General features: G+C 41.7%; 1 protein-coding gene across 2 annotated transcripts in view; it reads left to right on the top strand.

The window, feature by feature from the left end:
• The window catches only part of FHOD3 (formin homology 2 domain containing 3), a 652,884-nt gene that overhangs the window by 623,894 nt on the left and 16,090 nt on the right, over positions 1–12,900 (top strand). For both annotated transcript variants that reach the window (XM_065398378.1, XM_065398377.1), the window contains 2 exons: positions 5,618–5,789; positions 8,728–8,889. In XM_065398378.1, the coding sequence (XP_065254450.1) occupies positions 5,618–5,789; positions 8,728–8,889 (334 nt within the window). The remainder of the gene's footprint in view (positions 1–5,617; positions 5,790–8,727; positions 8,890–12,900) is intronic.

Raw genomic sequence — 12,900 nt, 5'->3', positions numbered from 1 at the left:
TATACAGTGGTTCGGAAGCCACCCTCTTATGATAGCAAAAGGTAGAGAAAATAAGCCACCGAGAAACCAGTCACTAAGTAGGGAGAAGGAGTAGCCAGGCTTTCTTCCAGTGCCTCTCCCTATTATGAACATGGGAAAAGAGAGTGCCAATGACTGCTAACCTAGGAAGGGGAAAAATAGATAGCCTTCTTCCGATCAACTGGAAGGAGTGTGACACAGACCCCTGTAGCATAGGGTCCCTTGTTCTTTGCAAACATCTTGCATCTCAGATCTGACAAAACTCATACATCATATTAATCCATAAAGAGTAATGTGTAAGGTATCTATAGAGAGCTCATCGAGATTCATAATCATTGCAAGATGTAAGTATGAGTAATAGTTAAGGAATAAGGTATCTATGTTTAAAGAATGCTTTACGGACCAGGAGTAGAAGTTAGTCACCAAGAGTTAATGTGTCTCAGTGATGGCCCCATTCAGGCAAGGGGGAGTTATTACCCCATTCTGGTCAGTGATGCAATGCAAGGCTCAATCGTTTGGCCTCATGCAATACTGAGACTCTGAGTGAGAAACCATCAGAGGCAACGACAAACAATCGAAAAACTTAAAGGCAAAACAGAAAATTTACAGTAAGCCAGGGGTTCTCCCTATCTGAATAGAAACAAAAGGCTGTTTTCAGTATAACATAGAGGAGGGAGAGGTACTCCATGACCATTCACTGAGAAAACCCATTGGAAGCAAGGGGGTTTCGTGAACATTTGGATCCTGGTTTTTATTAAACCAGCTAGATCTGCAGTAGACTGAACTTTGGGGAAAATCTGCCTTATTGCATAGGAGAGGTAACTATTGATAAGTGTAGACCTAGGTTCGAGTTTAATGATATTGTTTTGTGTTGTAATCACTTGGTTTCATCAGTTTCTCCCATTTCTAGTTACATCTGTATTCTTTCTTAAATAAGTCTGCTTTTGTTTTATCGTAAGTGCTCACAAGTGCTGTGTGGTTTGCAGGAGTGGTGGGTTAAGGTAAAACTGGTAAATTGAGGTACACTGCTTCTTTGGGGGCAGAGGATCTGGAATTTCTGAGAGTAGCCAGCATCAGGGGCTGGATATCACAGGGGTACAATTCAAAGGGGACTCGGATTCTAGGGTGCACCTATTGTTAACCTAGAAGGTGAAGAAAAGGGTGACATAACCCAGAGGAGAGGGCTTGGGTGGCTAACAGGCTGGTGGTGTCAGGGAGCTGACACCCAGCTAAGCACAAGCAAGTCTCCCTCACATTGGAGGCATGGGGCGTAACAAGGTGACTCAGTGTCATGGGTGCCCGAGAAACATCACTGGGAGGGAGAGGAAGAGAGAGCTTCTATCTCACTAGCAGGTGGGTGAGGGGCTAAGAGAGAGAAGCCAGAGCCAACCATACAGCCTGTCTTTCCATTATTTTGGGATAACAAGAGAGCCCTCCACCTCCTTCCGTGCAGCCAGGGGAGAGCTGCTTTATGGTTCCATTGGAGCAGAAGGATGCATAGTGTCATATAACACCATGATTTGAGGGAAAGAAAAAGATGAAAGGGTGATAGGGCATGGCCTTACTTTGGAATTTGTCTGAGAGAAAGCAGCAGACAACTCTACTTAAAAACTTTGCCTTGGTTCTATTGCCAGTTCTATTTGTGTGCATTTGAGTGCATAGATGAGTAAATGCAATGCCTTTTCTGCAGAAGATAACAGCATCCATTAATTTTTTCTTTACTAAAAGGAAGCAGCAAGTTGATTGCCATATGAAGTACTTCCTTATCTACCTTCATTTACAGATCATCTTGTCATTGCTTAAACAATACCATGCTTTGATCATACTGTACTTCCTAAATATTGCTCTTTGTCCTTCTCTGTCCTGTCCTTCGTCTCCCCTGATAGACCGATGAAGAGGAGGATATAGAGGTATGGTTCTTTGAAAGAGCATGTCGTTTCCACATCCCCTGTGTGCTGTGAGATCTAATTCTAACACAAATATTATGGAATGCTCAAGTCCATTAGCTCAACTGGAACCATGCACTGTGACTTTCATTCTTGTGGCTTTTTGGCTCTATCGTAAGACTGTTTATAAAGTAGCTTTAACCATGAGTTTAAGTGTTCTCCTACAAATCCTGATTTGGAGCCTTAATTACCTGAAACTTCCTTTCTCCAGTTCCCAGAATCATTAATTAAGTTGATAATTCCCTTAACTATGCAAAACTTCAGTAATCTGAGTGTCATGGGGAAAACTTTGGATGAAGGTTCCCATGACAATGGGATAATCAATGATGTGCTGTCTATGCACAAATCTTTATTTTATGAGCAGTTCAAACATCTATCTATAGAGATGCAAAACAAAATTTTGCAACATCTGCATTGTGAATCCCAAAGAATTGAACAATGGAATAGTTTGTGAACTTCTTAAAATTCCTCTTAATACATGAGTCTGCAAATAAATGAATAAATAATGTACCAGCTGACATACCTGCTGTATTCCCAGTGGAACAGTCTATTGTTATGGACAGCATCTCATTGTGTAATGCATTCTTTGTTCAAAAATAGCTCACTCATCCAGTTCAACTAACCAAGCAATTTGATTGGCTGAATGCCCAGTGCTTCATAATGACAGTCATTTGCACAAGGGCTAGTCTTTGAGGGTAAGCAAAGCATTGGTATTTGAAAATGAAAGATATGTAGGAAGCTACTTATCTGGGACCTCTTCTTCCCCAAAGATTATAACTTAATGTCTGGGTGGGGCAGAACATGAGGAATCACCCAGGGCATGATGATTTGAACCCATTAGATGGAACAATATGTGCTATTGAATTAACATTTGTGCAAAAATATTTGACTAATGTGTGTATTCTAACTAATGGTTATGTGATGATAGTCTCCTTTGGTTTTTCTGTGACATTTTGTATCTGTTAACTTTTCAACTTACTGTCAATATTATTTTTAAACCAAGACTGGCATGCACTGCAGTAGAAGTTTATCACTAATATTTTTCTAAGCTTTATTTTCACATATGAGACTCTAGCACTTGTACATTTTCTTCCTCCAAATGAGACAAACTGATATTTTTAAAACAAATTCTAGGCATGCACCATCAGCAGTATATCTCAAATTAATATATTTACCTCACTGCTTTGTAAGGATCATTGCTTTGTTATTTGGTTAACTTACAGTTCTAATCTGATCAATCATTTTGTTTAAATAGTATCATTCTCACAGTAATTTCCAGATCAAATATTTTCAGCTTACAAGTAAAACAATGGGGTTTTCCTAACAGCCAGCCCTGCAAACTCAACGTAGGCTCTGAGAGTCAAGCTGGGTTCTTTCCTTCTAAAGCATCATCACCAGTAATAAAGGCTCTATGGATTTTCTTGAGTGCAACTGATTGGCCTTATAATAGGAAATTAATAAACAATCCTGTTTATGATGCAAAAGGAGGAGTAACATTCAACACGCTTTCTCATATCTGTGTTATGTCTGCAGGGCTAACAAGAGTGAGGAGAAATTTTAAAAATATTTTAGCCCCTGGTGCTTGCAAATATGACTCTGAATACAACACTGGGGCAGGTCTGTTGAGTAACAAGTTACCATTTTTATGTAATCACTTTTCAGAGTAGAAACATACCTTAAATATTCTTTCTGACAGTAAGAACCATGAGAGTAAGTGGCACATTTTAACCTTAACATCCATAGGCTGAAATAGAAATATAACATGCTCCTCCTCTGAAAACATCATGCTCCCTTAAAAATGTTTTGCTCTGCAGAAGTTCTTAGAGATCATCTGATCCTGGTGTATGTTGTCTGGCTTCGATCCTAGACAGGTTTCTTCTGTAACTGATGAAACCTCAGCCTACTGTCGCAATACTTTGTGTTATGTATGTGCAGCTAATTTAGAAACTGTTTCTTAATGTTGTCTTGGTAATACAGAAATCATACACAGATTGGGTGAGTGCAGGGCAGATTCCAAAATCGGTTTAAGGTTTTGTTTGTTCTTCTTACTGCCGCCTGCAATTTTTGTGCTCCAGCCATGAAATTATTTGGCAGCATTTTTTCAGTGTTGTTCTTAATGTATTTTTAACTTACTGTAGGTAGTTGCTATTAGAACCGCTTGACTGTTATCTGTAGATATGCAGGGGCAGGATTAGAGGGGGAGGTTAGAGACAGCAGGAAAATGTCTCCTTTCATGGACAGTGAAACTACTTCTGCTCTGCCAAGTTACCCGTAGTTGATGTTACAGAACAAACTTACCTACTCCTTACTTAGCTAACTTGATTCATCTAGTGTGCCCATCACTGTGGTATTTGAGTCCCAATGGCAGGCCCTTACCCAAGGTCACACAGCAGGTCTTTGTTTCACACCCTATGCTCTGATGGAAAAGGTATGAAGATTAAAGCCCATACCTATGCCTAGTTTTTTTGAGGATTTTATATGCACCTGGATATTCCCTTGTCCTTGTAGCTATCAGGGTCTGTTCTCTTGGAGAGAAGTGAATATTGCTCCTCTCTTGAGCCTACCTGTACTACAAATGAGTCCAGGCAGGCAAGGATCTCTGATTGTGTGTCTACTGCTCAGTGAGTGATGTGTGGCATATTTTCTTTACTAGTTTCATTCTTTAGAACTAAATAACTTCAGTAAAGAAATTAGAACCTCTCTGACCACACACCCCTAGTTGTCACCTATCACCCCACACTGGAACCCGTATGGGGTATCATCAAACAACTACAACCCATACTCCCTGGGGACCCCATCCTGAGGGAAATCTTTCCTGAATCCCTTCTTCTGGCCTTCAAACAACCCTCCAATCTCTCTAAACTCATTATCAGAAGCAAGCTCCCCACACCCAGGACACACCAACTCAAAGTAGGTGCAGACCCTGCCAGAACAACAGATGCAAAACCTGAAAACATATTTCTGTTGCTACAATGATCAACACCCCCCACAACACACCTTTCAAGGTCCATGGGTCCTACATATACCAATCACAGCATATAATGTACCTCATCCAGTGCATTAAATGCCTCAATAGCAACTGTATGGGTAAAGCCAGACAATCACTATGCTCTCAAATGAACTCACAGGAAAATGATAAAAGACAAAAACACCCTATCACCTGTGGGTGAACACTTTTCTCACTCTGCAGCTGACCTGTCAGTCCTCATCCTCAAGGGAAGCCTGCACAATGATTTTAAAAACAAGCCTGGGAACTTAAATTGATAATTTTGCTATACACTAAAAATCATGGACTGAACAGAGACACTAGATTGATGGTTTATTACAACAATCTGTAGCACCACTAACAACCCCCTCCAGCTGCTACTCCCACCCCCCTTTGCTCCTTATGACTGGAGCAGTGTTAAAGGGCCACTTCATCCTGTATGATCCCTTGAAATATGTGTTAACAACTTATGCTAAATTATCTGTTCCATCTTGTAATTAGCTGTGACGCTCTGTGTACCTTTCCTAGACCTGAAGAAGGACTCTGTATAGGCTCAAAAGCTTCTCTCTCATCAACAGACTTTGGTCCAGTACAATATATTTTCTCACCCACCTTAGCTCTTTAACTTAGATCGTGTCAATTAAACAAATTCTTTTTCTTTCTGCAGTCTGGAAAGTTCTCCAGCAACTCCACCCCATCTCAGAGCCAGCCACAGGGTTTGCAGTATGCTGAAGATGCAGCAGAGCACGAGAACATGAAGGCTGTGCTGAAGACCTCCTCCGTCAGTGGGGAAAGCACCACTGCACTAGGTGTTCGCACTCGAAGCAGAGCCAGCAGAGGTAAACGCTGTGCTTTTATTTTCTCAACTCCCTTTGGGCATTGTCGTTATTTATTGCATGTACTACAGTAAGACGTTGAGGTCATGCCGCCGTAGTGGGGGGCTGACAATCTAAATGTCAAAAGAGAAAAAGCAATTTTTGTTACCCCCCATTTTACAAATGGGGCACAGACCCATGCAGTGGTTTGCCTAAGATCAGGCAGGTGGGCAGTAGCTGAGACAGTGGGAGTTGCAATAAGGAATAATGACCACTTAAAATTGAACACACACCCCTTCCTGCATGAGCCTGGCTCCCCTTTAAGCCACAATTTGTATTTCTCTGATCACTGTTTATTATGAAATATAGATGAAGTCAACATAATTTTTTCCAATACAAGCAAGTTGAAAGTAGCCATTTGGCCACAAACTGTTGCTTAAAGAGCATCAAATCTCATGAGGAATGGTGGGGAAAGAGGAGGAGGATTTGCAAAGTTCTTGAAGGAATAAAAGAGATTATAAATGTATAAACATTTCCCTGCCATTTGATTTATCCTACTGCACAGAACTGCTGTTTGTTGTGGACACATGAGTCTACACCAGGGGTGGGCAAACTTTTTGGCCCGATGGCCACACCCAGTTTAAAAACTGTATGGCCCATCCAAATCCTCCCTGCTCCTTGTTCCCTGACCGCCCCATCTCAGGACCCCACCCCCTACGCCTATCCAACCCCACCTGTTCCCCATCCCCTGACTGCCCCCTCCCAGAACCTCCTCCCTATCCAACTGCTCCCTGTCCCCTGACTGTCCCCCAGGATCCCTCCCACTCCCTGCCCCCTTACCATGTCGGAGGCAGCCACGCTGCCGTGCTGCCCAGCAGGAGCGGCGGGCCAGAGCGCTGGCAGCATGGCAAGGTGAGGCTGCGGGGGAGGGACCAGGGGCTAGCCTTCCCGGCCGAGAGCTCAGGGGCCAGGCAGGACGGTCCCGCGGGCCGGATGTGGCCCACCTCTGGTCTACACCATATATACAAGCTCAGTGTTGTTTTTGTAAAACCGATTTTTAAAAAGTGACTTGGAAGGTGAAGAATCAGTCACACCAATCACGTAAAATCATTCCACAGTGAACACTAGTACTCCGTGGGTAAAGCATAATGCACCCAAGGCTTGTATCAGTCCCAGATGAATGTACACATTGATATCCCTTAGTGCCATAGTAGGGCTGGTGATACCAGCTAGTAAAGAGAGAGCAGATTGGGGGCAGATCATCTACCTTCTATAGGTAGCCATGGATGTGCTCGCAACTCTAGCAGCTCTTTCTTCTTCCTTTGAAGCCAGCAGTTGTCAAGTGTCAGCACGGTTCAGTTCTGAAAACTGAATCCTGGGAAATCAAATGTTGTCCCAGGCTACAGTGCGCAGATCCAATATTCTGACCGAGGAGTTCAGTAGTACAACCATCTCTGGCAATGAGATATCTTCATGTCTTCTCCATCATGTGATCCCCTGGGATCTCTATTCATAAGAAGAGCAGCAAGCAAACCACTTCCTTGTTGCTGAATCATTTCACAGATAGTGGGCCCATTAACTCATTTTCCATTCACATTTTTTCTTACAGCTGTGGTTTATCAATTAATCAATCAATTAATGGTTCTGGAGTACAGGGCATTAATTCTTGGTGGTAAGGCCTGCTCTTCATGGTATTCCTTTCCCTCGTGTATGGAAATCTTATCCGTTACTGATTTCTTTTGGTACTGCTATGCCTAGACCCTGCTCTGCTAGAAAAAACATTTTCTATGTATTTTATTAAAGCTTTGATGCCTGGCTCCAACAGCCCCAATTTAAAAAGCAGGCCGAGTAGCTAAGATACAAAGAAGTAAACAACTCAAGCTGCTCTGCAGCAAGCTAAATAGCTGCCGTAATTCATTAAGTGCTAGTGAGCAGTGTGTCCTGTAATAAGATTCAGTTCCTGTTGGCTTAAAGAATAACAGAAGCCGTGGTAAAGTGAGCCAGACAGAAGCCTTTTAGGAGCCCTGTCCTAATAGAACTGCTGTTGACAGGAGCCTGGAAAAAAAGCAGCAGGACACATTGCTAATCAAGACTGCTATTTACTGTCAACAGTGAGGTGCCAAGGGATGGTCCCATCACTGATGTTTTTTTAAGCTGACTGTGTTTACTGAGCCAGCTCTTTTGGAAAGCTCATTGTCATTATTCTTCCGACTGACTAATCTTCAAATTATTAAGAAAAACAAACAATAATATCTAATGGAGAAACCAAAAGATGTGCCTGATGGAGGGCTCTGTGCAACAGGGAGGGCTATAATTTCATGGATCTTTTGGGTTCGGAGACATGGCTCTCTGGTGTGTGTGTGTGTGTGTGTGTGTGTGGTTTTAACCAAAATTGCTTATATAGCTTTTCAGTCTGAACATTTTGCCAACCACTTTTGCTTTTCTGCTTGTAACAGAGCACATGCCGTTGTGCCAGGATATATCCAGCCATGCAATAAAAAGGTGATTTCTTCCTTTCAAAGGGGAAAAAAACATCTTGAACCAAATTCTTTCCTCCACTACATCCCCTTTGTGCCACAAGCGTGGAAGCAGACGTGGTATAGTCTATGCCATCCACACTGGCTCCAGTGTAGGGAGCAAAAGGGGATGTGAGGAGAGCATGCTGCATTCCAGCAATCCCCAGCTGGTGGACAGTCCCTGGGAGACTATTGCCAGCTGCATAGTCTAGAGGGGAGCCATTGGTTTAAAGCCAGTGCAGAACTCCCTTATAGCTCACACTCTGCTGGTGCTGCAGAGTAGCTGGGGCATTATCTAAAATGTTCTGTAATGGGTAGACGTTTTTACTCTGACAGATTTGAAAAAGCAGTCACTGAGCTGCCTGCTGTCATTCTGCAATGATCCAACTACAAACAAAGGTGATGTGTGAGGGGTACTCTTTTTCTAAGAATCCAATTCGTTCCAGGCCGTATCGGTTCATGGAATGCTGCTGGTGATGATTCACCTAATGCTACAGATGATGCAGCTGATGAGATCATGGATCGCATTGTAAAGTCAGCCACCCAAGTGCCAAGTCAGAGAGCGGTGCCTAGAGAGAGGAAGCGGTCACGAGCCAACAGGAAGTCATGTGAGTACTGCTGATAAACTTGTAGCAATGGAGAGGAAAGCTGTCTGTCCATCTATCTCTTTTCATATGCACATCTGTATGTTTATATGTATGTGTATAAATATGTAGGATCAACTCCTTAGCTTGTGTAAATCAACATAACTCCAGTGATTTCACTGAAGTCTATACATTGAGGATCTGTCCCAAAATATTTCAATTTAAAATTAACATTTAAACTTTTTGGTGATAAGCTATTAGCATTATTTAAAATCCACTTAGCATTTGGAAAGTCTAGAATTAGATATATTGCTCAGGCAAAACAGCATAAAACATAATGGTAAAAATACTCTATGGAAGTCAGAATTAATATCAGGTGAAGAAAAGCTTCACGGCTTGAACCTGGCTTCCAATATGTAGATAATATTGCTGCATATTTGATAAAATCAGGTATTGGGCATACAAGCCCGTACCTATTCTTCTTCTTCGAGTGCATGCTCATGTCCATTCCCGTGTAAGTGTGTGCACGTCACCGGAAGGTTTTTCCCTCAGTGGTATCTGTCGGGTCACCTCCAGCGCTCTTTATAGCTCTTCATGGCACTCTATATAGGAACCTGCTGACCCAGCACCCCCTCAGTTCCTTCTTTCCATACAGTCCGCTTGTTGTTGAACTCCGAACCCACCTCCAACATTTGCTTGGGAGTCACCTACATGGGAATGGACATAAACAAGCACTCGAAGAAGAAAAAATGGTTACTAACCTTTCCGTAACTGTTGTTCTTTGAGATGTGTTGCTCATGTCCATTCCTGAACCTGCCCTCCTACCCCTCTGTCGGAGTTGCTGGCAAGAAGGAACTCAGGGGGGCCCTAGGTCAGCAGGCTCCTATATACAGTGCCATAAAGGCATGACTCCAGAGGGCGCCAGAGTTGACCTGACGGATACCACTGATGGAAAAACCTTCTGGTAACGGTGCATGCGGTGCGCACTCACCTACGTGGGAATGGACATGAGCAACACATCTCAAAGAACAACAGTTACTGAGAGATTAGTAACCATTTTTTACTGTACAGTTACTATTGTAGACAATGAGCGTCTATGTACTAGAGAAGTGAACAAGTCTTTAGTAGGAAAAGGAGTCCAATGTGTAAAAGTGCTTTAATGTTTCTGCGATCACAGTACACATCAACAGGGTACTGCAATCAGTTAAAGAACTCAAATGGAAACTAAATTAACTTGCAGTGAAGCATTGTGAAGTAATTAAAAAAATGTATTTGTATATGTATATACAGAATACAAGATATGCCCTTTTGTAATTGACTTCACTCTACAAACAAATGGCATTGTGTCTGAACTATAAAAGGCCACTGTCCAATGTATTATTTCACAACTTTAAACAGCTTTTCTTTATTGTTGGTACAATGTCCTTTTGCAAACTCGGAAGTAAAATCTGTCTACTTATGGTAGAGCAATTTGTCTGCAAAGCAGCCACAAAGCTGGTTTAATTTACGTTGGGAATTAAAGGAAATCCCATTGTAATGCAACCCTCCAGTGGCACAGAGCTGCCGTAGTCACCCAAGTTTGAGAAGTTTGGCTTTGATGTTTATTAAATGCAGTAGTTTAAGTTGCGATAGTCTTTGCAATATTCCCCATTCCAAGCATGGAGAATACTGGAAATATCGTGGGAAAGGTGAATACCAGAGGAGGGTAGAAATTAAGATTTTAATCATATTAACTGTCTGTGGCTTTGTGACCACCTCTCCATCCATTTTTTAGCATTTCCAGGAAGTTAGAACAAAGAAGAGACAACAACAGTGAGTGAAAGATCACAACAGGCATACTTTTTGTGGAATTGTTCTAGCTAAGTTAACCTTGTCGGTGATCAAAAGCATTCTGTACAAACAGCACTTGGCTTTTATTAGCTAGCATATGCCAAAAGCACATTCACTCTTCCCAAAGTGCCAAAAGAGGCATTTTTGCATGCGGCAACTTCCTCGGAGAAATTAAAAATGAAATAGACATTCTGGTTGAATGAGCAAGCCTTCCAGCAAAGAAAATGAGCTGACACTGGATTGTCTCTTTTACTTTCTGTCACAGAGTACACCACAGCTCTCAACAGCATATCCACTGCCACCACCTGCTGCCCCACTTGCACTTGTGTTCTCCATATGTGCTGATTGCTGTAGGTGACTCATGCATATCAAACAGATTCCCTGTATGTTTGCATATTTTTGTGGCTTACCCCATGCTACACTATTTCCTCTGTTAGCAATCCTCTCCCCACACACACCTAAAAGCCATATGTTTGATGTCTTTGCCAGGCACCTTTCTTCCAGGGAAGCACTTGCTACAGCAAAAAGGATAATAATGAAAATACTATATATTTTCCATAGGGCTGGTTTTCATTTATGTTTAGTGAAAACATCAACAGGGATTAAGGACTCAGTAAATGTTTAGGCTGGGACTGATTTCCATTGTAATTTATCCTGATAGATTCCAGCTCTCTCACTTGTTTTGTCTTCAAGGTCTCGGCTTGCCTTTTAAGTCGACTACAAGACAATTTCAAAATAAATGTAAAGTTCGGTAGTTTAGCGTAAGGCACTTCAGAAAGAAGAATGTCTGAAACTGTACTACTTCAGTGGTAGTTGATACACCTGGATAATGAATGAATAAAATGGTTTGACTTGAAAAAACGCTGAGCTGAGGAGATAATAAGGCACCTGCATTTTCTCCCCAAGGAACTAAGCAGGACCCAAACAATATTAATGTAGAATTTAAGATAAGAGAATGGGAAAGGCTACTCTGACCGCTGAACGGTCAAGAGTCTATGAAAGTGGCACAGATCTACAGGAATATACTGGAAACTAGAGCTTTAGGTGGTTTAGTGCTGCAGGGTTAGGTTCCTTTGTTGTGTAAATAGCAAAAGACACAATAGTTGGTGGTTCTGACCCATAAGGGTTGGCAAGACCCATCCCTACACATACACTCACAGTGAAAGCAAGGAGCGTGTGTGTTTGGTGTTCAATCTAACTCAAAATGTCAAAGTGAAACTAACTTGAAAGTACCAGCTTGCACCATGTTTGTACTGCAGCCATGTAAAACCATACATTTCTCAGGGTTTTAATGCAGAACCATAAATATGCTCAGGTTCACTTAAAGCTTAGCAAAGTTTTAGGTGAACCTGGACTGAGGAGTTTGTGTTTCTAGCAAAATTGGAAACCCAGATGAGTTATGCATGACTGTGTTGCAAACATTTCATGCGACTCTACCAAATACCTTTCATAGACAAGGTGAGAGGATAAAGAAAATAGAGATGAGAAATTAGTAACTCTCAGTCATTTAGAATCAAAAGAGAAATAGAAATGGAGTTATGGAAGAAGCAAGTTCTTACTCAGACATTGGGAAAATAATATATTTTGACATTTGTTGAATTAGGTCTTCCACAAAGTGGAATGAGATAAATTGTTGGATAGTGTGGTCATATTCGGTATTTAAAGATCAATATTTAGATTCTAATGAAAAGAAAAGGTCAATTCAGAGCAACCGAAGGAGCCATACGTTGTGGGAAGGAATAAGGCTGTGAAGAGTCCATCGACGATACATGAATGGTAATTCCTGTATCTGCTCTACAACCTCTGAAGATATCAAGGGTTATTGATAAGTGCAGATCTGGCTTATAGGGCCATTGAAAACAAATAAGAAGGAATTTGTTGAGAAGGAGCTGAAATGGAGAAGATGGATGCGGATAAACTAAGAAAAACTGACTTCTGCTGAGATATACTGTCACTGTATGAAGACTGTGTTCTGAAGGTGAATATGTGAAAAGAGAGCCTGTTTCTGAGGTACCTCCGACACATTAGAGGTTTCGCAAGATAAAATCGTATATACACAAGTCCAATGACAACTCAATGTCATTACCACGTGATGGTTGTTCTGTGGCCTATATGACATATGTATTGGACTGGAGAACACATGAGAAAACAACCTCACAATCTGACACTGTCATTGGAAGTCTTAACAGAAAGCCCAAGGATTTA

This window comes from Emys orbicularis, chromosome 2 (genome assembly GCF_028017835.1).
Source record: "Emys orbicularis isolate rEmyOrb1 chromosome 2, rEmyOrb1.hap1, whole genome shotgun sequence".
In the NCBI taxonomy this organism is placed as follows: domain Eukaryota; kingdom Metazoa; phylum Chordata; order Testudines; family Emydidae; genus Emys; species Emys orbicularis.
The sequence above is the reverse complement of the archived record's forward strand: the minus strand, read 5'-3'. Positions and strand labels throughout refer to the sequence as shown.